General features: G+C 40.9%; 1 protein-coding gene across 2 annotated transcripts; it reads left to right on the forward strand.

Moving 5' to 3' along the window:
* Positions 1-304: 304 nt before the first annotated feature.
* On the forward strand, positions 305-27088 carry PSMD11 (proteasome 26S subunit, non-ATPase 11). 2 transcript variants are annotated; one of them, XM_045525464.1, is made up of 14 exons: positions 308-660; positions 3025-3126; positions 8646-8770; positions 14801-14872; positions 15252-15309; positions 16142-16336; positions 20895-21039; positions 21861-21921; positions 23712-23774; positions 25381-25506; positions 25941-25976; positions 26227-26278; positions 26556-26698; positions 26819-27088. In XM_045525464.1, the coding sequence occupies exons 1-13, from the start codon at positions 570-572 to the stop codon at positions 26696-26698; spliced, it is 1269 nt and encodes a 422-aa protein (XP_045381420.1). In that variant the 5' UTR covers positions 308-569; the 3' UTR covers positions 26819-27088. The 2 variants fall into 2 exon arrangements, with proteins under 2 accessions (XP_045381421.1, XP_045381420.1); XM_045525465.1 differs by having other exon boundaries at positions 305-660; positions 26556-27088.
* The last annotated feature ends 760 nt before the right edge of the window (positions 27089-27848 follow it).

Consider the following 27848-nt stretch of genomic DNA (forward strand, 5'->3'; position numbering starts at 1 on the left):
GTTTGTGCGTGTGTCACGCAAGCGCTGTTAGAGACTTGAACGCATTTGAATAGTGCCATTCTTTGTCAGCTACATAGCGAGCACTTTATAAGCTCACTTATTGCCCTGAATGAATGGTTAAACGTGGAAGCTACAAAGAAAGCCCAACAGCTTTCTTTTTTTTTTCTCTTTTCCCCCCTTATCCCCATTTTACAGCTGACAAAGAGCTTTCATTGAATACCTGCCCGAGTACTCAAAAACTCCTTTCAAGGGTGAACAAGGGGAGTCGAAATTGAGAAGCCGCTTTTGAGGTGGGTGGGGACTAACCTTGGGCTCCAGTACTTGGGCACCGCCTCTTTTCCTCGCGGGCGGGCCGCTAGGCGGTGCTGGGGCGCCTGCAGCCCACCCGCGAGGCGCGCCCGTTCCCTCGTCACCCCTCCGCCCCCGCCCGGCCGAGAGACTACAACTCCCCGAGTGCTCTGGGAACGGAGGCGCGGGGGCCACAGAGGGGAGGGACGCGAGGGCGGGCCTTCCGGGTATGTGTTTCCGGCGTCGACGGCCGTGGCCGGGGACGGTGTGAGAGCGGTAAGATGGCGGCGGCGGCGGTGGTGGAGTTCCAGAGAGCCCAGTCTCTACTCAGCACTGACCGGGAGGCCTCCATCGACATCCTCCACTCCATCGGTAAAGGTCGCCGCGCCGCCTTCCTGGCCCTGCTGGCTCAGTTCGGCCTATGTCGGTCAGCGGCAGCAGAGAGGGGCTGGGCTAGCCGGCACTGGTGCTGCTGACTCACTGTGTGAGGGGGGCCGGGCTGGGGGCACAGGCCGCTGGGAGCTCCCTGGAGCCCCCTGGGTCCCCCTCTGATGGGAAGCCCCGAGGCAACCCCTGTGTCCACTCGTCGGCTGCTGACTCACAGTGGGATCGGCGTGGGGTGGGCGAGTGGGCCGAGCCGGGGCCACCACCCCTCCCCAGCCTTGTTCCTCGCTCCGGCCCGCAGGAGCTGGCCGGGACCCGAGAGCAGTGCCTCCCGGCAGACTTAATACAAACTGGTCTGAGAGTCTCTAGTTGGACGGCCTTGGCGAAACCCGCTCAGGATAGGCATTTCCCGCCGTTGTTATCAGCACAGCCTGCTTGGGGTGGGCGCGCGAGCGCTCGCTCTTCTCCTGGAGTTTCCTTCCACGGGACGCAGGGAGCTGCTACTTCTCCCCAGCCCCCAGCGGAAGGCTCCACTAAAGGAGGGCCGCTTTCTGAAATTGGGAGATTCAGGGGTGACACACACTTCAGATTGGCATTTAGTTTGAAAAGGTGGCCGAGACGTTCCTCTGCCCCGTGTAGAGTGTAAGAGTTAGGTGTTGGGGTGGGACTGCCTGGCTATAGGAGGTGACTAATCATTCCAGTCTCCCCTGTAGAGGTGTTGGATGTGAGTTTACGGAGTTAGTTGTCAGTCCGCGGAGTTCTGGGAACTCTTTGGAACCAGCTGGCTGCACATTGCCGAAGAAAATTAAAGGAAATTTTTTTAACACTGTAGTGCGGTTGCCTTACGCCTGCACACAACAAGAAATGGGAGTCTCAGCCAGTCTCTTCTGACAGCTTTCTGCTTGGGATTCAGGCTTGAATAGAAATAAATGTATGATGACAAGAGAAGGCTTTTAATGTTCATTCATAAAGAATTCAGTTAGACCATGGGCTAACTCTTCACATGTAGTAATGTGATCTTTTTAATGTAGTTTGAGAAGATTTGAACTGTATCAACAAGTAGTGTGAGAATGCACCTGTATCCACTTCCAGGATGTTGACATTTATGTTGACTTACTTAGTCTGTTGAATTTTGGTACTTCAGGTTTGCACAGAGAAAAGACAATGACAAGATATTGGTGTCTTTACCATTGGGAGTACTAGGGAAGGAGAGGAGGCAGGGGTCAAGATGCATCGTTGAATGAATGATAATTGGTAAACGGTGTTTCATTTTGAAGTTCTGATCTTAAGTCAGTTACATTTATAGAATCAGAGTCATCTCAATCACTGTTACATACATATATTTTATTCTGAGTACACACTAATATTTAGAACTAATGTGAGAAGCATGAATTTTATTTTTTTGTGCCTAGAGCCTAATATTTTGTTTTTCATAAAGTAGAAATTACATTAAACATTAATACAATTAGAATATTTCTTGCTTGCCCACTGTACTGGGAGAGAGTTCCTGAAAGCTTATCTGTTAGAGCAAGCTTGAGTCAGGATCGTTGACAGCCTTAACTTTTTTGGGAGTCCATCATGGAGTATCAGAATCTTGGTTTTTGTCAAGTCATGATGCTTTGCAAGAGAAGTAGTAACTAGTGATGATCACTAAAATTATCACTACCAACTTAGAGAGGCTATTCAATGTTCGAATGTTAGAATAGTTATTAACAGTTGAAAGTAGGACAGATAGCACAAAGTTATTTTAACAGGACCTGAATCCATTCTAAAGCAGCAGTGTCTCTTAAGTGTAACTGTTCAGGATCACATTGGGGCTTTGATAGGGTTGTTTTTCCTGCATGGCTTTATAGAACTGCTTATCCCTCTGTGCTGAGGCTTTGCACAGACCTAAAGTTTATTGAAAGGGTTTTGACATAGTCATGAGGAGCTTGGTCATTTGATTTTAGTTTGTGGCAGGTAAAGGCATGGGCATGTTTAATATCTTCATGTAATATAGTGACTGGCATGTGTCTTAGTGCAGTAAGTATGAAGGACCTGTTTTGTTTTAATTTTGCTTTAACAAAGTGACCGCAACAGAAATGCAGTATATGTGGGTAAGCAAAATTCTGATGGGTAGAATGAAAAGGCACATTTGAAATCAAAGAGAGGAATCTATTTTATGATTTACATGGGACATGTCCTACATATACCATTTTATTTTTGTTCAGAGATTTTTTTTTTTAAGCTCTTTAGAATTTTGTCTTTTGGTACATATGTTTGGGTTTGTAATGGGTCTTGTAAGAGTGAAATTTCCCTCGGTCTTCATTTTTTTGTCAGAATTTTAAGAGGGTTTGCATTTTCCTCTCCCAGTGAAGCGTGACATTCAGGAAAATGATGAGGAGGCAGTGCAGGTCAAAGAGCAGAGCATCCTGGAACTGGGGTCTCTTCTGGCAAAGACTGGACAAGCTGCAGGTAAGTGCTACAAATGGATTGTACCTGAAATGTTGGATGAAGTTACTGTTTTTTGTTAGAGTGAAGGAACATGGGACTGCCTCTACACACTCAGTTCATTGATGTTATAATTCAGTTTTAGTTTCTTGGCAACTTGTTGAGCTTGAGTTTTTTAGCAGGAAGTTAAGTGACCTTTAAACTCAGTTCTTTCATGGTAGAGTTTTGTTCTGCAAATGAGGGAAAATTGTATTTTTGTTGGGGTATAGTGATCTGTGATTCTGGATTTTGAATTTTCACTGTATTCACTTATGTACAGGTAGCAGCAGTCTTCAGTGATTTTGCTAAGCAGCTTTGTTGTATTTAAGGTAGATAGTGAGTGACTTTAGGCCATAATTTGAAAATGACTAGGGATTTTGCATTCAAGTGACTCACTGTTCTTTTTTTCTGATACAGAATGAGTAAGACATTAAATGGAGCTTTCCCAAGACTTCTCCACTGCTACCTAGGGCTTTGTGCATATCATTCCCCAGACATTCTAGTTGTAATTGAACCATTGACTGGCTGGGCTCTAGATGATATTCTGGTGATGGGTGTGTCCATGGAATTAGGAGGGAGTCCTGTTGACCAGGAAGGACTTTTCACCAGTCAAATGGTAATAGTATTTAGAGAGAAGTCTGCTTAAACTTAAAATGGGTGATTTTTGTCAACTTTAAAGTGAATTTGGAGCTTATTTGATTAGAATGCATTAAGCTCTGATAAGTAACCTCATGAATTACTTTCCCCCAAATTATGTTGTTACTCAAGAGAATGATGAGGATTAGTTAGCAAAACTTCTTGAACTTGGGAACTAAAGATCTTTTCCAGTTAAGGATAAGTAATTTATTAATTATTAGGCTCAATCAGTAGAAAGTTGAGTAAAGATGTACAAAATTGTGAGGATTTGTTTACGTGCATCTTGTATCTTATTTAAAGTAACATTTTTAAATAGCCTTAAGATTAACTATACCTAAGGGTTTTTGAGTGTTAACTATGAAGTAGTTATTCTTTTGAGTGCATTACATGGTTTTAGCTTATTAAATCCTTGAAACAACTTAAAGTAGATACTCTTACCCGTTTTACACATGAGGAAACAGAGCACAGAGAAATTAAAAAACTTACCCAAGCTCACTCAACTAGCAACTGGTAGAACCAAGATTTGAACCCACATAGTCCCACTTCAGAGCTCATAGCCTCATGGCATCATGGTTATTGCTTTTCTATAGTCAGCTATTTACAGATTATCACTGGTGGGTGATGGCTTTTTCATCATAGGCTGACTTCCCTACTATTTAACATATGTATGGATTCCTTTTGCCTGTCAGTTAATTTGAGCTTAGGAGTTCTAAAACGGTTTTGATAATTAGTTCATGCAAAATATAATTAATGAGGTAATTTTTCTGAAAGAATTATAAAGCCAGGTGAAGTGATTTAAGATTTTTCTGTTGTTCAAATATCCAAATCTCTGCTTTCCTTCACTGGCATGGAATACTTCAGTAATTTTCATCCAGAAATGCTATTGTCCTATTTTATGCTTATTCTTCCTTTATTTCTTATCCTCTCTGCCTTGTGACTCAATACATGAGAAGTTTAGAAGTATATTGCTAAACCTGTTGGAATTTGATAGGTGAATTATAAGGACTTTCAAAAAGTTTTCCATGTTACTTATCATTGTCTTCTAAGAAAGTTTGATGAATGTAGGTATACACAATAGAAACCCTAAGAATGTCTTGCAGCCTATGTTCATTTACCTACCTTTGCTTTTAATAATTGATAGGTTTGTATTGTTTGATTTTGAGCTCCCTAAGGATGGGAAAATATGGCCGTTCCATTAATCTTCAGTTGGTTTTATTATGCATTTAATATATGTGTAGCACTGTGCTAAGTATTCTACTCAAAAAGTTTAAGATAGGATCCCTGACCAAAAAACAGTCACTTTGGGAATAAAACAATGTCTGATGTGGAGTAGTGATTGAAAGTAGTTCCTAGCATCATCAGACATGATGCCTAGGCTCACCATTTGCAGACTTCATAGCTTGAAACTCTTAAAAGGAATCTGCTGAGTTCTGTGAACTTCTAACAAGGAAATTCTAGTGATACAATTGCAGAAGTCAGTATGATTTTATGGGAATTAAAATGAACTCAATATGTATGAAAATGGAAAGTAACAGGAAATATAACCAAGAATGAATGTAAAATAGTAGTAGACTAAAACAGAAAATGAACTGAGTCTTTTGAAAAACGGCCACTAAGAGATCATTTGTTTCTCTGTTGTGATGAGAGTAACACTCAGTGCTTAGAGAAAATATTGTAATGCTAGCAGGTACTAGAGAGAAAGGCAGACTGCTTAGCTCATGTTTTGCTTCTGCCTTTTCTATGAAGGAAAACGATTTTCAAACTGAAAAAGAAATAACACCAGAGAGAGAGAATTAAAGCCAAGGTAGGTGAGAGAAGAGAGAGCAGATAGTCTATTTAAATAAGTACAAGTCTCTGGGCTTTGACAATTTTTGTCTCTTAATATAAAAAAAAGTTCTAGCAGATATAATTATAGAGGCATTTATTATTCTTAGAAAAATCATGGAGGGTGGAGAGGTATAAGGAAACTGAGGATGGGCAAATGTTATTCTGCCTTTCAAAAGGGTAATGAAAAGGTAAGACCTAGGCACTATAAATGGTAATCAGCGGTAAAGTTCTGGGACAGATTATATTATCATCACATTTACATCACTTTAAATCACTTAAAACAGTGAGTTTATTATGAACAGATTATTCCAAACTCATCTTAGTTCTCTCTTTTTGGTTATCCTTATCGGACTGGTAGATTTACACTGGTGTGCCTGCCACTTGTTTTTGTAAAAGTTTTATTGGAACATGGCCATGCCTATTTGTTTCTATTTTGTCTCTGACTGCTTTTGTATTACAATGGCTGAGGTGAATACCTGCTACTAAGACCATATCATCGGAAAAGCCAAAAATATTTACTGTCTGGCCCTTCACAGAAAAAGTTTGCCAGCTCCTGGATTAGAGGAATGACGTAGACTACACATCTGATATAAGCAGGGTATTTGAACATTTGCCATGGTATTAATATGACAGGTATAGGTTATGAACTTATATTGGGCTGAATAACTGTATCTAAAACATGTTAGTAAATGAATCATTTATCAATCTGGACAGGAGTCTAGCATCATGTCATAGGGATTTGTCCTTGTTTTTCTGGTCAGCATCTGGCATCATGGTTAAAGCCATTTCAGAAGACATGCTTATTTTTGTAGATGACTCAGTACAGTAGAGGACAGAGTTAAGATTCACAGTTATTGCCAAAGCCAGGAAGATTAAATTCAGTTGTGATAAGTATAAAGTTACATAAAGTATTCTTCAAAACAGAGGAGGTTGGAGAATTACCTGTTTTGACAGTGGTCTATGCAAAAAAGACCTTAATAGACTCTGTCTGAACAAAGAGTGCTGTTGGAAAAATAAAACATGCTATCTTGTGTTAAACGTGTTGGCCAGATCAAGAGAGTTAAGTCTCTTGCTCTACTTTCAAGCCCTATCTGGTTTTTTGTTTTTGGTTCTTGGTACCACAACATATCACAAGTGGTATCTTTACAAAGTAGAGTTTATTCGGAGGAGAGCAAATAATGTGGTAAGTTATCTAGAAATCAGAGACATTGGAGGAACAGTTGAAATAGCTAAAAATGTTTAGCTTGGAGAAAGGGAAAGTTAGGGAGACATAAATGATGTGTAAATATTTGAAGCAGTGTGGAAGGAGGTTTGGCCAACATTGGAATAGGCTGCCTTCTGAATATTTCTGTCACTATAAATTGTTCAGAATTGTTCAAGCATAGTAGGAAATGCTGTGGGAGAAGGGATTTTTTTTTTTTTTTTTTAAAGTCAGGGTCTCCGTCTATCACCCAGGCTGGAGAGGGATGGTACAGTCACAGCTCACTACAACTTTGCATTCCCAGGCTGAAGCGATCCTCTTGCCTCAGCCTCCTGAGTAAGCTGGGACTGCAGACACGTGCCACTTCACTCAGCTTTTTTTTTTTTTTTTTTTTTAATATAGAGATGAGGTCTCACTATGTTGCTCAGGCTGGTCTTGAACTCCTGGCCGCAAGCTATCCTCCCACCTTGGCCTCCCAAAGTGCTGGGATTACAGGCATAAGCCACCATGCCCAGCCTAGACTACTTTTAAAAAGCTATGATTACATAATATAATTGAAATAAATGCAAAAGGAAGTTGAGAGGGTGAAATCTCTGTATACTGGAGTTAGCATGGAAGACTCAATAGGACTTTAGCAGGACCTGAAAGGATATCTTAGATTTACATAGGTTGAGAAGATGGGAAGACATTTGACATGGGATTGTGGCATAAGTATGGTTTGAAAGCAGGGGTGTATAGTCTATGCAGGTGTGAATCAGTGGCAGAATGGGAAAAAGTCTTAAACATTGGGAATCAAAGGGCGGTACCAGGGAATAAAGGGAAAATGAACTTTTCTACTCTGTATAAAGTTCCTTAAGTACCTGACACAGTCCCATGCATTTAGACTATTCAGGCAGATGAGAATTTCAGAACCCTCAATTAGCATTCTCAGGAGGGTAAGGTTTGCTTGTCCTGAATTAGAGTTCTCTGGAGGGTAAGTCTACAGTTGGAGAATATTAAAGAGGCAGTGGCACTAAAGTAATTTTAACCTACATTCCAAAAATACTTCCTTAGTTTAGTTGAAACATTCTTTAATTTTTGCTGTTTGACAAGCACATCTCTAGTTTATTGTTTTAAAGGTGCTCCCTTAGAGTTCCTGTACTGTCCTCTTCTGTAAGGGGGGAAAAGCTCTATGTTATTTACCTTTTTTTGGTCATGGTTTAAGACTTAGGTTTTGAAGATTAATGAGAAATTTTAAAAGGATATCGCAGAACGGTAGGGCAAAACACCCAAACTTATGTGAAAAGTTTATTCAGAAGAGTGCCAGGGAAGTGAGATGTTGAAAGGCTAAACTGGGGAGTACTGCAAGAAGAGAGGAAAAAGGGAACTTGGAATTGAAAACCTCTGTCTGTTTAAGGGGCATTGCTAAGGTAGACTTGGAAGCTTAAAAAAAAAAAATTATTCCTATAACGTGATCATATTGTTGGTTGTGAGGAAGTAGTTTTCTTCAGGGTGGGCAGGGGCATAGCATGTTTCATATTCTAGCTAGAAAACTGTTTTTTGAGAGTATGAGTACTTTGCTGTTTTTGCTTCATTAAAATGGATAAATAAAGCAGAGATAAGAGCTTTTCCCGGGCCTTCATAGTGGTCCAGTGGCTGGGTGGGGAATAGAATACAAATTTGGCATATGATGTTAACTTATCTTTGCTACTGTAGTACCTGCTGGGAATGCTTTAAACTAGTAAGTTTCATTTAGACTGATTCCAGTGATGTAAGTACTGATTTTTATGATCATGGGGCAATTTTTTAAATGGGTATTTTGTCCCTACTATTGACATTTCCTGAATTACCTTTCACACAGAGCTTGGAGGACTCCTCAAGTATGTACGACCCTTCTTGAATTCCATCAGCAAGGCTAAAGCAGCTCGTCTGGTCCGATCTCTTCTTGATCTGTTTCTTGATATGGAAGCAGCTACAGGGCAGGAGGTAAGCTGTGTTAATGACAGAAAGTAGACAATGTGGAAAAAAGTCTATTTCAATGAAAGAAAAGCCTGCCTGCACTGTGGTACTAATGTGGAAGGGACAGCTCAGAGGACAGCTCAGGACTTATCATGTCAGTTTCTCTTTGTTACAGGGCATTTGATACTTTGGGTCTGTTCCATGCTTTGCTTTGTAAGTGGAGATTGTCAGTGGTCCCTGGAATCCTCATTACATCAGGGTCACAAACTGATTCTTGTCTTTGAGGTATTGTATTGCCACACCTTTGTAATGTTTTCTGTGTCTGTGGTACCTTTCATCTTGTGTCAGAAAGCTCCTTGTGAGCACTGATTAAGTCTTGTGGCATCCCTTCTTGGCATGTTTTGTACTGCGTATATGCCTTCATTGAGAGGTGAGCATCCATTTGTTTGTGTCTCATATGTGCAGAAGTGACTCTGGTGTTCTTGTACATGTTTTCTACAAGTTCAGAATAGACCCTGAGCTGTACTGAAGAATGCCTCCCTGGAATCAGTGAACCTTTTCCAACCTTTTCAAAGATAGCTGTATTTCTCAATTCAGGAGGAGACACATGCCAAAATTAACAATCATTCTGTAAAAAGTGGCAGATTCAAGCAGGGTATATTACAGTTGCTTGAGTTTGTTTGTAGGAAGAATATAGTTGTTTTCCCTATGTGTTAGGCACTGGTACAGGTACTGGGGATGCAGTTGTAAAAACACTGTCACTGCTGTCATGAGGATTATATTTTAACTGGGAAGGCAGACAATAAACAAATATATAAAATGTCAGATAATGTAAGGGTGAAGGTTGGAATTGCTAGTTGGCTATATGTCTGATTGCTGTAGCCTATGTGGGTGTACAGGTGAAAGGTATAAAAAGGCTATAGTAGCATATTGAGTAAATAGTGAGGAATTTCAGAAACTTAGGACACGTGGATCCCATGCTGGAATCATGTCTTTTATAAAATTGGTTTCTTAATGATTCTTTGAAGCCCAGTTTAAACACCATAAACTAACTTCATTTGTAGAAAATTCATTTGTAGAGTGTTCATCAAATTCATTTGTTTCTGGCAAAACTGTGTTTCATAATAGTAGATCAAAAATATTTAGATAGCTGCCCTGTGATTTTTATTAGGAGTATTAGTCTTATCTAACCTTTACTTTTTAAAATTGTACTTTGTTCTCATGAAAGTGAAGCCATCTTTTGTTTGAAATAGGATACCTTAAAATAGACTGATCAATAAATGTTAGTTTGAAATTGACTAATAAATGTTACTTGGAGGCAGAAAAATTAATTATGCAGGTTGCTTTTTTGCACACTGAAGTCTCTGAAATTTGTCCCCCCCCATAACATAGACCTGACTCAGTGGGTAGAACTGCATTTGTTTCATGATCATTTTTCCTATCTATTGTGGAAATCTATTCAAGTCATAATTTAGTGCTCTCCTGTAAGTGCCTAGTGGGATTTACTGGCCTTTGTTACGTGGTTCCCTGTCTGGTTAGGCCCTCCCTTAACTATGTTGGTACATTGCTGTTTTCATTGCACGTTAAATTTTTGTCAACTAGAGACCTTTCTTCCTTTTGCTAGGGTGAAAGGAAGCACTCTTAGGCATTGTATCATTTTATTGTCAGTGTCATTCTAGTGTTAAGTAAAGGCTGTTGTTTTGATGATTAGCGATTTAGCATTAATCAAGAGCCAGAGTCTTTTTTTGAGACAGAGTTCGGCTCTGTCACCTGGGCTGGAGTGCAGTGGTGTCATCATAGCTCACTGCAACCTCAAACTCCTGGGCTCAAGGGATCCTCCTGCCTCAGCCTGCTGAGCAGCTAGGACCACAGTCGTGTACCACCATGCCTGGCTAATTTTTTCTATTTTTGGTAGAGACAGGGTCTCGCTCTTGCTAAGGGTGGTTTCAAACTCCTGATGACCTCAAGCGATCCTCCTGCCTTGGCCTCTCAGAGTGCTAGGATTACAGGTGTGAGCCACTGTGTCCAGCCAAGAACCAGAGTCTTATATCACTAAGCTAGGACTTCTTTTAATAATTTTTGTGGAGTATAGGTTGTTTGCTTGTTTTGGAACAAATTTTGAATCATCCAGATTGTCTTAACCTGCACCTTAAACTCAATGTGACCAACCTCAACATCCAGGCATTTGTTAAATTCTGTCAGTTCAACTTTCTTCATGTCTGCCTCTCTACCTCTTTTGTATTTGTTCTCTCTTTACAATTACCATCCAGTTTGGTTCTTAATTATTTCTTGATTGGACTACTGTAAAAGCTTCATTCCACCATTGTCATAGATATCTTACCAAGTAACCCTCTCATCATTTTATTCCTCTCCTCTGTCTCTCACAACTTAATGAAGGGTCTTCCATGATACAACCTAGTACAGTAGTCTGATCTGCTGGTACTCTGCTAAGCCTATTGACCATGTCAGCCACCTTGGATGGATGGCTGTTTGTCGAACAAGCCCTGTGCGCTCCTCATGCTGTACCTTTCCCTTCCACTGTTCCATCTCAAGTTCCACCTCTTCTGAAATCTTTTCTTATTGACTTTCATGTGCTCTTAACTCTTTTAGTGACTCACATATTTTGTACATGTTATATTTCTGATTATTATGCCTTGTATGACAATTACATTTGCCTTATCTTCTTTATTGTAATATAATCTTATTCAGGTGAAGCACTATATACCTTTCTCACAGGGCCTTCCCTATTCCCAGTACAGTTCCAGTTCCTTAATGATAGCCACCTCTGACCACATCTACTATACTAGTCTCCCTTTTTACTTTCTTTACAGCTGTAATACTGGCCTTTTGCCCTACACTTCAAACTCTTCTGGCTTTGGCATTTGTATACATCTGGATTGCTCTCAACCTGATTTTAACATGGGTTTTTTTCTTCACATCATTTCAAGTCTTTGCTCACATCTTACTTCCTCAGAGACCTTCCTTGATCACCCTATCTAAAATGCCCTATCTCCTCTTACTTTTCCTCATATTTATTTTACCAGTTTAATGTCTGTTTCTTCCTTAGAATGTCAGTTCCATAAGATAGCTACTCTGTCTTTTTCACTATTGGATCCCTAGCACTTTGAGTAGTTTGTCTCAGAGGAGGTACATGAGTACTATTAATATTTGTTGAGGGAGTGTATGTACTAGGTCTTTCCTGTGGTAGTTGCTTAGAAAATACTTTGTTGAATTAAGACCTAAGTTTATTGACTTGAGATGTAAGCATGGGGTGTTGTTTCTACATTTGTTTGAGTGCCTCAAGGAGTCTGACTTGGGGAAATTGGATATAGTTTTCATTCTTGGTTATTTTAAAATTCTTTGATTGGTGATGGGAAAGGATAGAGGAACAAGTCCTAGGTGCAGGACTGTCATAGTAGTATTGAGGCCGGAGGCAAAATAGGAAGTTTTAGAATATCGTTAAGAAAGCTAGAGTTTTCTGTTAAGGACTTTGGTACCAAGAGTGTGAGGGAGGGTATTTTCCTTGCCTTTTTCTGTTTGGGGACTAACCATAAGTCAGATATATCTATATCTACAGAACAATTTTCAGCTTGCTATATTCCCAAAGTTGATAGAATTCAGATTAGGATCTGGTCATTTGCAGTGCTAAGGTTTGGGGCCTAGAGCCTGAGAGCATATGTGTGGAGGGGTAGCAGGATGGGGTGCTTAACAAGGGGAGAGGATTAGAAAAGTAGGGTGAAGAGGAGAGAACGAAGACTGAACCACATCTTTGCCAAATATTGAACTGAACTTCTAGAATTAACCTTACCTTCAAGGGATCTCTAGGGAGTTGCCTCTAGGAAGCCATTTTTTGGTGTAGTTTGCCTAACAGAAATACAACAACACATTTTAAGAATTCTTACATCAGAAATCATGTTATCAAAACAGTTGTTTCAATGGAAAAATGGGGTTTGTGCTAGAGAATTTCAGATTTGGAATAATAGTTATTTTCCTTCTATAGGAATTTAGTTAATTAAAGACTTGGTTTTTTTTTTTAATGATTAAATGTATTGTTTTAAATAAAACTTAAATATCTAATTTTGACCACATGAAGTTTTTGTACTTATTTGAGTAAGAGCCTTTCTCCAGAAGCGTGGGCTCCTTGTATGTTTTTATCCCCTTTATCAGTCATTGTTAGCATTAACAAAGCACAAAGCCTTTCAAGCAAAGTAGCTGTGTAGCAATGGCAGTGCCTTTTAAAATTTCTTGGAACTGAGGTGCTGGTTTCACCAATTACAATTCTAGATAATGTAAATCATGTGCTCTATAATTGATAACAGATATCTAGTTCACATTGTAAAAAATCCTTCCTCTAGGAGAAATGTCTGTGCTGACCTTAAGGCTGGGTTAAGGTACAGAGAGCACTGGAGATAGGGATGAGTTCTGGTCCTAGCAGCTGATGTGTGACCTTAGGTGAGTCACTTAATATCTAGACTATCAGGGAAATGGGGGCAGGTGAATTGTAAGAGTAGAATTTGGTGTTTCTTTATTAGGGATATACTTCAGAGCAGCCAAGCTTATATTTCAGACTACTGACTTAGGAGCCCAGGCATTCTTTTTTATGAGGGGGAGGGTATAAACTATTTATTGAAGTATAACTTATAGAGAAATAAACCGAAGTCCCAAGTATTCATTTTTGAATCGTTTGAAAAAGCTCCCTGGGTGAAACTGTAGAAGGCGTCTCTTAGCCCCTGAGTCATCTAGGACTAAAGGCTCGTATATTTTTTGTGCTAAAACTGTTCAGCAAAATATTTTCAGTTCCATATATATCAGACATCTAATTTTGAGTTTAGCTTTTCAGGACAAAACTCAAAACTCTGAAATTGCAATTGGCTTGCTTTTATTTTAGTTTTTGGTTCTTATTTTTGGTAGAATTATGAGGTCAGTTGAGTTTAGAGTTGGAGATTAGGTAGCCACCAGGGGGCTCCAAAGAGGAGTTGTAAAGGTTTCATTGAATTTCTTACTGGTGAATGCTCCAAATAACATACAATTGTCATCCATCAATTTATCTAGTGAGCTTGAATTTAGGATCAAAAGGCAGAAGATCTTGTTAATTTGAATTATGTCCCTTTAGTTTTCCCTCCTTACAGCATTTCTTACAAGAACTTTAATACATGTTGTATTAGCAGTTAGTTCTCTGGAAAGCTCAGTTTCTCATTTCATTTCTTTTTGTCTTATGCTCTGATTAGTAACCTTAACACAAAACTTGCAGTTATAGAATAAGGTCTGCAGGATTTAATATATACTCTGTCAAAGCTAATATGTCAAGGATACCTGATGGCATGCTTAGACTGTGTAGGATTGACCACTGCTTTAAATCAGTTACTTTGCACGTTACATCACTGCTTCAGTGGCAGATAGAACTGGGACTTCAGAGTGCCTTTAAATTAAAGCTTAAAATCCTTTTTAAATGTTAGGCTAATTCTAATTTCCTTTTACTCCCTCTAATACAAGCTAAGCTTACTATATATGTTTGCTGTAAGAGCAATGATGAATTGGTTAGTTGCACTGCTAGAATTTGAAAAGGAAAGAACTAACTGGACGTTTTGAGTCTTAAAGCAACTGTTAGAAACAAGGCATTTGTGCTTAGATTGAGAATTTCTCCCCTCTATTACCTGTGTATTCACAATAACATATTACTGTTACTATTTCTAACTATTTCAGGGAGAAATTTCTGCTGTAAAAATTCTTAAGCCATTGTAGAAATCTATATTCCAGGGCTATATTTGTTGCTGTAAGTTCTGGGTCTCTCCTGGGTAGGTAGAAGAAGAGTCTGGAAGGTGAAGCTATTTTCCTAAAGAACATTAAGCACAAACATATTTTATGTGTTAAAAGCCAAATTGATTTTCTATAACAATATAACCATTAAACATTGAGATACTATAGATCATACACTAACTAGAGCAAAAACAGGAGCAGGGAATATGTAAGGAGGGAATTAAAGCTGTTCTCCAAAGCATGGTTTGTGGAAAGAGTATGAGGACATAATGTTGCGTGTACTGTCTCTCCCCGTTGCAGGTTGAGCTGTGTTTAGAGTGCATTGAATGGGCCAAATCAGAGAAAAGAACTTTCTTACGCCAAGCTTTGGAGGTATGTTCTACATTAGCACTGATTTCAGGTCTCTAGGCATACTTAGACAGACTGTGAATATAAGTAATACCATCTTGGTCAAAAATAGTTTCAGCAACTTTGTAATTACTCTGGTATCTAAAGATTATTGATAGTAGTCTCATTGGTTGAAGTTTTGAGACGGATCTGCTACTCAGAAATAAGCAGCAACAACATAAAGTTAACAGTTACTGGCTATAAAAGGAGGTAATACTATGGGCTCGATAATTTCTTTTGCAGAATTTAATGCTATTTTCAGGACTTGTATATTCAACAGTAACAGTTCTGTGACTGTTAATCTTTGATTTCTTTCTGTGGCTTTTTTTTTCTCTTTTCAATCAATGCCTTTTCTCTTTCCTAGGCAAGACTGGTGTCTTTGTACTTTGATACCAAGAGGTACCAGGAAGCATTGCATTTGGGTAAGTAAGCTGGTAGAAATTAATAAATCATCTCAGCTAGCTAAATGAATGTATTCTAAACTTGGCTACTCTTATTAACTATCAATTAATAATTTAGATCCTGCTTTCTTCTAAGAAAGATTTAAGGTGGCTTACAGTTCTACATCTATCGTGGGAAACTGATGTTTACAGTTCTAAGAAACTAGCTAGAGTTAGTTTGTCAAATTTAAAGAGCAAAAGGGTAGTTTTTAAGTTCACTTGACTTTAGAGTAGTAAAATCCATTCCATTTTAATAACTGAAATTTTTTTTAATGTGTATCTGCATTTTGCCTGTAGTACGCTGTTAAATTTCAGATTTAGTTTTTTAAATTGCAAGTGTTTTACTGACTGTCATATGTACTATGTCTATTTATAATTATACTTAAAATATTTTTTTTTTTTGAGACAAGAGTCTCACTCTGTTGCCTGGGCTAGAGTGCCGTGGCATCAGCCTAGCTCACAGCAACCTCAAACTCCTGGGCTGAAGTGATCCTCTTGCCTCAGCTTCCTGAGTAGCTGAGACTACAGGTGCACAGCAGGACGCCCAGCTAATTTTAATTTTTCTATTTTTAGTAGAGATGGGGGTCTCACTCTTGCTCAGGCTGGTCTCAAACTCCTGACATTAAGCAATCCTCCCACCTCGGCCTCCCACAGTGCTAGGATTATAGGCGTGAACCACCTCTCTCGGCCCTTTTTTTGAGTTTAGACAGGTTTCTTTATCCTGAGTGTTATGAAGGTGGGAGAATGCGATGTTACAGTATCAAGGTGTTAAGATTATGGCTAGCAAAGGAGTATTTATCTTTTCCTTTTTCAGGTTCTCAGCTGCTTCGGGAGTTGAAAAAGATGGATGACAAAGCCCTTTTGGTGGAAGTACAACTTTTAGAAAGCAAAACATACCATGCCCTGAGCAACTTGCCGAAAGCCCGAGCTGCCTTAACCTCTGCTCGAACCACAGCAAATGCAATCTACTGCCCCCCTAAATTGCAGGCCACCTTGGACATGCAGTCAGGTAACACCTGTAGCTACTCCTGGGATGTGTTTCTTAGAGCGCATCTTATCTTATAGGTGGAAAGAATAGGGGTTGGGGCTGGAGAATAAAACTGGTTGATTTGGCTCAAGTTTCTTCAAAGAAACCAATTAGAAAGCTTACTTTTTTTTTTTTTGAGATAGGTCTTGCTTTGTTGCCCAGGCTAGGGTGCAGTGGTGCTGTCATAGCTCGCTGCAACCTCAAACTCTTGGGCTCGAGCTATTCCCCCCTGCCTCAGCCTCCCTAGTAGCTGGGACTGTAGGCATGTGGCACCATGCCTGGCTAACTTTTCTGTTTTTTTGTAGAGACGAGGTCTTGTTCTTGCTCAGGCTGGTCTTGAACTCCTGGCATCAAGCAATCTTCCCGTCTCAGCCTCCCAAAATGCTGGGATTACAGGCATCAGTCACTATGCCTGGCCCAGAAAGCTACCCTTCTAACCAGCTGCCCTGCTCCTATTAACTGCCTAAAATATCTTAACATGCTTATCAGTGCTTGATCAGGCAATCTGTTAGAGCCAAACCCTAGAAAGTTCTCACTTAGGCTTAAAAGACTCCCTTGACATTCCTCTTAGCTACTTAGAATGGTAGCATTTCTCTTCAGTATTGGCCTAACACAACTCTGTTGACTCTTGGAGACCTTTGTACAGTTGATTGGACTTTTCCAAAGGGCCTCAGATCATGGTTTAGGGAAGATACCCTAATTTCAGCTGAGTGTAGTGTTCAGCTTTCTGATGGAGTGAGTGAATGTTGGAGCTAGGAGGCCATAGATTGGCAGGTAGAATACTTTTTTTTTTTTTGTATTCAGCAGCTTTTTTACTAGAGGCATCATTATTGAAGAGGCATTGGGATTGGAGGCAGAAGACTAGTTTAAGCTCTTGTGTTACCTCTCTCATCCTTAAAAGATAATACAATAGCTGCCAGACTTGCCTCTCAGGGGTACTAGGATCAGGCTTTCCTAGGTTGACGTTTTGTTTTGCTGATTTCTAAGTGTGTGACTTTGGGCAAGTTACTTAATTTATCTTTAGCCTTATTCCTAGCTCATCTATAAAATGTTGGTAATAATTGTATTGCCTCATAGGATTGTGGTGAGGATTAAATGAGATGATGAATGTAAGTAAAGCTTTTATCAAAGTACTTAGCTTTAACCCATTGTTGGCCCTTCGTTTAAGCCACTGCTCTATTAAATCTATTCTCTTCGTTTGTGGTCAAGAGAAGAACTTGCATCCTATTTTTCAGAGGAAATAGAAGCCATTCTTATATTGAGCCCTCTTTACTTCTCTTTCCTCTACAGAATTTATATCACTATCTGTTTTTACCCTTAATCAAGGGTGATCTTTCCACCTTTTTGTTTCATTCTTGGTCTTTAGTGTTTCTTCTCCTCTCATATCTTCTTAGTCTTTGAGCTGCCTCAGCTGAAAACTCACAACCTTTTTACTTTTTTTTTTTTGAGACAGAGTCTCACTCTGTTGCCCAGGCTACAGTGCCATGGTGTTAGCCTTGCTCACAGCAACCTCAAACTCCTGGGCTCAAGCAATCCTCCTGCCTCAGCCTCCCGAGTAGCTGGGACTACAGGGGTGCGCCACCATGCCCAGCTAATTTTTTTTTCTATATATATTTTTAGTTGTCCATATAATGTCTTTCTATTTTTAGTAGAGACGGGTTCTCGCTCTTGCTCAGGCTGGTCTTGAACTCCTGAGCTCAAACGATCCACCTGCCTCGGCCTCCCAGAGTGCTAAGATTATAGGCGTGAGCCACCGCGCCCAGCCCCCTTTTTACTTTTTAAATTACTATCTTCCCCTTTCTGTCATGCTTCTGGAAAAAATTGAAAGAATATCCTTACTCTGTTGTCTTTATTTACTCCTAGAAAGAAGTCAATAACTCCCTTAAAATCTCTGATTTTTGGGGGCAGTTCAACCTTGTTAGACACCCTAGGCTTCCTTGTCATTGTCTTCTTGGTTCTCCCTTGACTAATAATTAGCAGCCATGCTTTGCTGTTTCCTTTTCCTTCTGACCGCCCCTTAAGTGTGGGTGTTCCTCAGTGTTGCTTTCTTAGTTCTTTTCCCTTCCTGTTCTCTCCATTTTCTGTCTAATCCCGTACTCTCCTATTGCTCTAGCTGCCACATAACACTAATGGTCTCCTCATCTAGATCTCCAATAGCTTCCCTCTTTCCTAAATTCTAGATCTCGATTTCTAGCTGCTTAATGGGCATATATGCCTAAATATTCCATAGGTATCTATCTTAGTCTCAACACGTCAAAAATCAAATTTATTCCTAATGTTCCTTTCTTCATGTCCTCTTAGTTAATGGTATCGTTATTGATTTAGCTGCTCAAACTATGGTCTTTGGAGTAATTTTAACTCCTTCCTCTCCTTCATCCCTCATATCCAGTTATTACCAGATCATGTTCAGTCTGTCTCCAAATATGTCTTTTCCATCTTTCTAAGCTAGTGTTCTAATTAAGGCCTAGACTACTGTAGTCATCTTTTATTGGTCTCGTCTAATTTGTCCCTAGTCACTTTTCCCAATCCATCTTCCTTACTGGCCCCAATGTCATTTTTCTGAAACACAAATCTGATTGTGTAACTCCTTTGTTTAAAATTCTCCAGTGGTTCTGCATTAACATCAGCTTAAATTTTACTCTAATATGGCATTCAAAAGGAAGGCATTCTTTGGTTTTCATCCTCATTTGTGGTTTTTAGTCATAGTCACCACATGACTTCGTATTCTCTGAGTACTCCATATTATTTCCTGCTTCTTTGCCTTTGTATATTTATTTTGTCTTCTCTTCTTGGAATTCCCCTTTCACCTGTCCCCATGGCAAACTCCTACGCATCCTTCTAGATACAGCTCAGATGTCTCCTCTGAAAACCCTCTTCTGTACTTTCTTCTTTCTTTTGGACTTCCCCACCAAAGGTATATTCCTTTGTGACCTATTATTATACTAATCTTGTTTCTGTTTTGGTGACCGTATTTCCCACCAGACTGTGAACCTCCTTGAGGATCTTGTTCATATTTCTTTCTGCTTTAGTAGTTATATCAGTGCCTGGCACATGGTTGGCCCTCATTAATGTTTATGTTGAATGAGTGACAGTCTAATTTTTGGTTTTTGTTTTTAGTAATAAACCTCATATGCCAATCCCGAGACTCATAGTGCTTATATAGCCCCTATTACAAATGTGTTTAGAAAAGCAGTATACCAGTTCTTAAGCCTTATTTTACCTTTTTTTTAAACCCATACTTATTTTGGGTCTGGCCTAGTCTCTACTAGCTCTGTACTGGGAGGTATGGGAAAATGTGTCTCATTTGGTTTAGCAGCATTAATTGTTGTGTTCTCAAGGGAGTTCTCCTTGGCTGCAGAGAAGGACAGATTTTCCTCCAGGCTTGTATACTTAAGAGCAGTAGTAGAAAAAAGACCTAATTCCTCCAGCCCAAATTGGGAGGTATTTTGGGTAGGGTAAAAGGACTGGGGACAGCACATATCACTCAATAAGTAGTTAAGTCAGAAGTTCCCATGCCATGCACTATAGGTGTGCTTCAGGGGAGTTAAAGGTATGCTAAAACATTGAGTCCTTGATATCATGTATAAGCAGCTTCATCCTTTTACTCTAGTGTGCTAAATACTTTCTGCATGTACTTCGATTTGCAAAATGTTCGGAAGCACTGTGGTAAACAAATGGATAGGGCCGGGCACAGTTAGTGCTAATATACATAAGTGCAGAATCTTAGGGCCTAGATGCCGCTCAATCTGGAAGGAACTAATTTTTATGTTATCCCAAGTGATAGCACAGGTTGGAAGTAATAGCAGGTCCAAAGTTAAGTTCATTGGGAGCAACCCAAATTCTAAATGGTAGAGGATTGGTTAGGTCAATTATGGCATTTCAGTCTGGAAAAAAAACTGCTTGGCCATGTACGGTTAAGTTCATGGATTTGTCATTATGTGAGATCTGTATACTGATTGCATCTAGGCAAGAGCATATCCATAAATGACAAATATTTGAAATGAGAATATAAGAGGTTGGACTCCCCCCCACCCCATTAAAGCTGCTTAAGTAAAAAATGTCAAGCTTAGAAAAGCTATCTTATCCTAAAGTAGTTGATGTTACTAAAACAGGTCATTCAGGCAGTCTAGGGGTGTTGGGGTCCACTCTTAACCTGCAGAGGTGATGTTATCATGGAGGGTAAACATGGCCTCTTCCAATGGCTCCAAAAGATAGCACGAGTGGAATGGGGTGAGAAGCGTAGGAGAAAGATGGTATGTAGTATGTGGTTTTTAGGATCCCCTTTGAGTTGAGTTTCTAACTCCTTTGGGAATTTATATTGGCACTATGGCAATGGGACATTGAGCTGGGAGGCCAAAGACCTAGATTCTAATCTCAGCTCTCACTAGCTGACTGTGACTTTGGGCTGGTCCTTTATCCTTTCCTGAGCTCATCAATGAGTTGATGGAGTTGGGGTAGATTTCCAAAACCCTTCCCAGCTCTGACCTTTTATGATTCTATTGTTTTATATGGTTCTTACTCCTTTCTTTTTAATGCCCAGGTATTATCCACGCAGCAGAGGAAAAGGACTGGAAAACTGCATACTCATACTTCTATGAGGCATTTGAAGGTTACGACTCCATTGATAGCCCCAAGGCCATCACATCTCTGAAGTACATGTTGTTGTGCAAAATCATGCTCAACACGTAGGTGCACATTAACTCTGGAATATAAGAACTTAAGTCCTTCAGCTAAGTCTGTCTGCCATGGCAGAGATGGTTTGGGCAGGGAGTTTGGCCAGTTAGAGAAGCAGCCACAGCCTTTGGGGCTGGTTGAAGTAGAGTGGGAGGATCAGAGGTGTTCCAGCCCCACTATTGCTTGCTAGTCTTTCAGAATCAGGGAGATAGATTTTAGAAATCCCCTTCCCAGCCCCTCTTGGAGAATTCTTGTTGTCCTTCAAATATTCTGTCCTCATAGGTGCTGAGCACAAGACAGAGGGTCAAGAAATAGCTTAGAGACTAGCCACTGCCAGCCAACTGGGTCCCCCAGAATGGGGAAGGAAGGGTTAAGGAGTGGTTTGAAAAAGTGGACAACAAAAAGTATGACAGATTGTTCCCCAAGGAAGTCCACAGAATTATCCATATTCTATTGGGAATAAATGAAATACTAACTAGGACTATCTTTGGATCTTTGGATTACACAGGGGCTATGTTTTAATAAGACCTGTTATACTAGGATTTGATTTATACTTATCATTCTGCTTGTTGGGTCTATTGGTTTTGTTAGGTTCAATTTGGCTTGCTTTTTAATGTTGGAGTTTTTCTACTCTCCAGTGCTGAGCTTTGGCCCAGTGAGGAGAAAACCTAGCTTCTGTAGTATGGCGGGCATGTGGGTTTAAGGGTTGATGCTGATTATCTCTGTGGGCAGAGTCTTCACAGTGGAATTTTGTTAAAAAGAAATTGGCCTAAACCTATACTTAGAAGCATAATATCCTGGAGCAATTGACCAAGTATGTCTTTTTTTCTAGCCCAGAAGATGTCCAGGCTTTGGTGAGCGGGAAGCTTGCACTTCGGTATGCAGGGAGGCAGGTAGGGATACCTTGACTGCAGTTCTGTCATTTTGAGACCAGCAAGCATGTTGTCAGAGTCACGATGTTTGATGAGACCAGTGCTCTTCGGGTCTTCATTCCACTCTCTTACTTCTTCCCCACCCACTTCCTTTTCTTAAGCCCATTCAGTGTATTTCCTATGTTGTTAAATTCTTGGCCTGGGAAGTCAGTGTTTGGTGCTCTTATGGACATTGGGTGGTTTGAGGGACTTAAAGAACTGAACTGTAGCATTTGCGGTGAGTTAGGTTGCTTTTAGCTTTGACTGAAAGATTTATCTCCCATGAGCCTGACTTGTGAATTTAACATGTGTAGAATATGGACTCTTGGATTCTCCAAGTCAGGAGCCTGGTAAGGTCTGGTGCATATGTGCTTTAGGGAGGTTAGATTGCTTGATGCAGAAACTAGGTTTTGAGACTTACCCGAGAACTTCAGATCAGTACCTTTGCATTCATGCCTTGAATTTTGGGTGTGTTAGAAAAAGAGGACCTTTTCGTCCTACCTTAATGCCCAAGAAGGTATGAGTGTGACTTCTGAGAGCAAACAGTTATGTGTATAAAGATGATGTCTTAGATATTTGGACCATCCCCTTTTTGTACTTTGCTTAATTATCACTAGTAAAGTAAAAGTAATCTTTCTAGATTCAAATGCAGTTATCTCTAAACCATAGACAGATTGGCTCTCTATATAATCTCACTATCTCTGGAGGAATGGCCACAACAGCTGATTCCTTCATTCTCTTCAAGTGGCCCTAATGGCTTTTCATCAGCAAAAGTTTTAGGTCAGCTCCTAGCTTCAACCTCAGGAATACTGGTTATTACTATAGTGAGAGATGCACTATGCTGACTAGAACTAGAGTTGTGGAGACAGGCTCAGAGAAGTCAGGTGTCCCAGTTGAGGTCAGGTAGCTAATAAATGGGGGATCCAGACTTTGAACTAGGGTAATCTGGCTTTAAGTTTCAGGCTTTTCTCATTTTGACATTTGTTCTGTCTGTAGGACAAATGCTGGAGACAAACTACACTCTTGATTAGCCTGGTACTGTTCAGTCTACTGTGTAAGACACTGTCCTTATTTAAGTACCTAGGCTGAAAGAAGAGGAGCTCCTTCTGGTCCCTTGTACCTTGATGACAGCTTGTAAGCAGGAGTTAGGCTGATCTAGAAATATGAGTGTTGCAGATTTCTTGCTAAGTGGAGACCTGATAGGTTGGGCAGGCACCTTTTTTAACCAGGGTAAAAGTTACGGTCAACTACTGATTGTACCTTCATCTCTCCCTGGGGTTTGACATTCAGTGTAATATGTTGGTGCCTCAATTTTGATGCTTCAACCCTAATGAAAGTAAACCTTGTTCAGTGGTTTGTACCAAACCTAGCAGAATGAATCCTGATAAAGGACAGGTATAATCAGGTGTAAGGGCAGGAGGGAATTTGGGTGGGTGTGGAGATAAGGAAGCGGGGAAGATATCACAATTCTCTTGTCACGTTTCCTTTTAGCTTGTCATCTCTGGAGAGTGCTGTATCAGGGTCTGTCTTTTTGGAAAACCTTCTGTTTCCTAGTATTCTTAAGTCATCTCAGGTTTCAAAGGGAAACTAGTTGGCATACAGTGGTGTTCAGTATTTATAACTTTTCTTCCCAGGCCTCTGAAAAATGATGGTGGGTGGGTTCTTCCTTGTAGCAGAGGGTATGTGGATATAGCATAACGCTTAGGGGACTTTTTGGGTGGCTATCAGTGTATAGAATAGATCACTTTCACAATTTCCCTCTTTATTTTCAGACAGAAGCATTAAAATGCGTGGCTCAGGCTAGCAAGAACAGATCACTGGCAGACTTTGAAAAGGTGAGCATGGTATTGGGTTGGTAGGGAATGGGTGGAGGGGAGGGATGTTTAATTTTTAAAATTATAGTTTCACAAGAATTTGCAAAGATATTAACAGTACAGAGTGATCCCATGTACCGATCACCCAGTACATTATCAAAACCAGGAAATAGTTAAGCACTTTTGTAACAATGAATCTTGTTCAATTGATATAAATTATATATCATTTGTGTGTAATACTTTTCAGTTTCAAAAAGTTCTTTCTGTCATCCTTTTTTTTACTTTGCTTTCTAACAACAGACCCATTGTCTTCATTTTATGGTTGAGGGAACTGAGATTCAGGAGGATGCCCAAAGCCACACAGCTAATGTGTATCAGGGTTTGACTCCAAGCTTAGTGCTTGTTCCATATGGCGTAGTCATAGGTATTCATACCATCACCTCCAAAAGTGCCAGTCTGGATAAGTCTTGATGTGCACACTTTGGCCAAAAAAAACTTCCTCAGGATCGTGTGTTCTAGGCTTTCTTTGACTCCTGTGCCTTTTGCTTATTGTTTAGGAAGTTTCTAAAAGGAGAGAAACTTCTCTAAGCTTTAGAGTAGGACTTGAATATTCTTTTCTGAACTTGTCTCCTCTTAGTCTGAGTATAATGACAAACGTGACAAAAACAAAATCTGTAGCTGGGTGTGATGGCATGTACCTGTAGTCCCAGCTGCTCGGGAAGCTGAGGTGGGAGGATCACTTAAGCCCAGGAGTGTGAGGTTACAGTGAGCTGTGATCATGCCACTGTACTCTAGCCTGGGCAACTGAGTGAGACCCTGTCTCTAAAAAAAAGAAAAAAGAAAAACCTAGATCCAGAAAGGAAAACTTAGTGAGGATGGAGACTAGACCCCACATGACCTTGACTGTCCCCAAGAGTCATCATCTTTCTGGAGGGTTCTTGCCGATTCCTGTGGTCTCTTACTTGGCCTGATTTGCCTGCATCCTTTAACACTTTATAGCACAGCTGACATGAGGCTAGGATATTGAGACCAAAACTAAAAGTAAATAAACCACACACATGAATAAACAGTCTGGATCATTTTATCCCAATGTTTGGGATATTTGATGGGACACTTCTATTTCAAGTAATTCCTTGGAAGAAGGGTTCTGTGATTAGACATTTAGGAAATACTAGGGTAAACAACATTAGAAAAGTGTTTTGTTTTCTCTCACCTGCAGAGCCATACTATGCTACCGATCCTCATCGTGCTCCCAAGAGCTAGTTGTGGTATTCAGCATTTCCCATTATCTAACCTTAACATTATTCTTATTATTTTTTTCAATGGAGATCCTATTCGGTGGAATACCTGCTGAGAAATGCTTGTGTAGTTAATTTGGCTCACCAGCGGAGCTGCTCTTAGGGATTAGTGGTTTGAGCTGTTGACACGAGGCTTCCCTAGAGAAAGATGGTCCACCTTTTAGTTCCTGATGCTCCTTTTCGTTTGCTTTCCGTCATCTCCCCAAATATGCCAGAAATTCATTCAACCATGGTAGTTACAAGGGCCAGCAGAATACTTAGGAAGCTAGGAGTAGCGTGAATTTAAAGTGCTTTTCTGTGCCAATCTCTGTGACTGGCTCTTTTGGCAGGCCCTGACAGATTACCGGGCAGAGCTCCGGGATGACCCAATCATCAGCACACACTTGGCCAAGTTGTATGATAACTTATTGGAACAGAATCTGATTCGAGTCATTGAACCTTTTTCCCGAGTACAGGTAAGCACCCTCTGGTGGCTCTAATTGTTTCTGACTAGGCGACCTCACTGTAGCCACCACCCTTCCCACTCTTGTCCAGAGTAAGAACTTTCTTCCAAGGGTGTGCCTGGTGGGCAAGAGACCACCAAGAGCTTTGGCCTCTCTTGATGGGATGAACAAGAGCTGAGGAGAAAGATTTTGTAGGGTGGAGGTGTGCGAGATTGCACATGTTCTGAGTGTGACGGACAGGAGTGTGCTTGTTGTCTGTAGCAGTGAAGGGCAGGCAGATGGGGAGAGCACAAGAGACTTAAGCATGGCCAGGGAGAATCTTGCCCCATAGAAGACATTCAGCAGGATTTTAAGAGATACAGCAGTTCTCCTCGTATTCCTCCCTTCTCCTGTTGGAGGCAAAAGTAAAACTTTCAGTGTTGGTGTCTCTCTGCCTTTCCTTTTAGATTGAACACATATCTAGTCTCATCAAACTCTCCAAGGTAAGGAGTCCCGAGGCTGTCTAGGGGGTGGGGATGGGGAAAGGGTGGTATGGAGGGGCTGGCATTTGTACCTGATGGGCCTTTCTAGAAAGCTCCCAGGCTTAGTGGGGAACAGGGGATGGGGGTTCAGAGCTGGAGTTGCATTGTTGCTGTTTTGTTTTCAGTCCATTTGCCTTCTATAAAGCTTTCATGTTGGGGTGATCTCTGGCTAGTGGATACTGGTCCCTTTAATCTTGTGCTTTGATTTTAGGCCGACGTGGAAAGGAAATTATCACAGATGATTCTTGACAAGAAATTTCATGGTGAGTAACAGTCGTACAGGCAAGGGGGCTGCTGCTGGTGGCGAGAGGGTTGAGGAGGTTTATCTTTAAAGGAGGTGTTCTCTTTGTTTCTCCTGAGGGTTCCCTGGGATCCTGGCCCCTCTTCCCTGAGATCAGAATGTGTAATTAACATGTTCAAATGGAACAGGGAGACAAGTTCTGTTTCCCTTCTTTTCTGGAGAAAGTGAGACAACTAGGGAGTGGGCTGCCTCACCAATGCTTTTGTGTCTTACCTGGGTTGCCCTTGTGTCTCCTGCAGGGATTTTGGACCAGGGGGAGGGTGTCCTGATTATTTTCGATGAACCCCCAGTAGATAAAACTTACGAAGCTGCTCTGGAAACAATTCAGAACATGAGTAAAGTAGTGGATTCCCTCTACAACAAAGCCAAGAAACTGACATAGGTGAGTGCTGGCTCCGGGACCCAGGGCCGGGCAGCACTGCCTTCTGCCTGTCGAGACTGCAAACCTCCTCCTGGTGTCCTCACGGCTTCCCGATTGACACTGCTCTGTCTTCTCTTGCAGAGTTGGATCTGTAGCGGTCCTTTGGAGAGTGTGTGTGGCGGGAGAGTGAAACCTTGGGGAAAATGCTAGGAGATTCTTTTTTCTTTTTGTTCTACTTTTCGCTCGGAAAGTTTTTAAATCCTCATTTGGTGCATCTGTATTCCAGCCAATAGGTGTGCCAGTTTTCATGTAATCTTTACTGGCCCAACTTGGGAGTGGGGAAATTGCTTAAAAAAAAAGAAAAAGAAAAAAAAAAGATTATTCTAAATAAAAGGAAAAAGGCTTACACTACCTAAAGCTGTGCTCTCTGCCTCCTGGGAGAGGGCCGCAAAGCCAGGCACCCCGCCAACCACTGGGGGTCCCAATCCACCTGCTGGGCGTCACCTCTGCTCTTCAGAATTGGGTGTTTGCTGACCATCAAAAGCAATGACTTTTTATTCTGTTTGTACTGAACCAAAACAAACAACTGTGTATAGACTGCTGTTTTCTTTTTTATTTGAAATGAGGCGTTTTCGGTGTTCTTTCCCCTGCCACATGGCCTGTCTGCCCTTCCCTCCCCTCCGACACTGGCTCCAGCAGACTAGCCGGAGGTCCCGCCGCCGCCGCCGTCACCACTGCAGCAGCAGCAGCAGCAGCACTTGCACAGCTCCGCTCTGACCTGACCTGTGAAGGAATGGGGACAAGGCCAGGAGCTAGTGTCCACCACGGCCACACGGGAGCAGTGTGGGCCCTTAGCCCCCAGGGGGCCTGCTGTGCATGTGGCTTTTTTTTTTTTTAACACAGTAAACTAGATTAGACTGTCAGTGTTTTTATTGCCCTCCCCTCCCCTCCCCTTCTTCTCTCTCAACCAAGAGACCATCACATGTCTCTTCCTTCCTCCTCCTCTCCAGAGGAGTTGGGCTGTCTGAAATCCATCAGCTTCTCCCTCTCCTACTCCTCTCCTGCTATCAGATGGATTTATTCCTTTTTAAACAGTGAATATTGGAAATGAGACTATGGGGTGTGGTTTTCTTTTTTTAAAAAAAAATTTTCTTGTTGGGTTTTCAAGCAA

This window comes from Lemur catta, chromosome 15, assembly GCF_020740605.2.
Source record: "Lemur catta isolate mLemCat1 chromosome 15, mLemCat1.pri, whole genome shotgun sequence".
NCBI classification, from domain to species: domain Eukaryota; kingdom Metazoa; phylum Chordata; class Mammalia; order Primates; family Lemuridae; genus Lemur; species Lemur catta.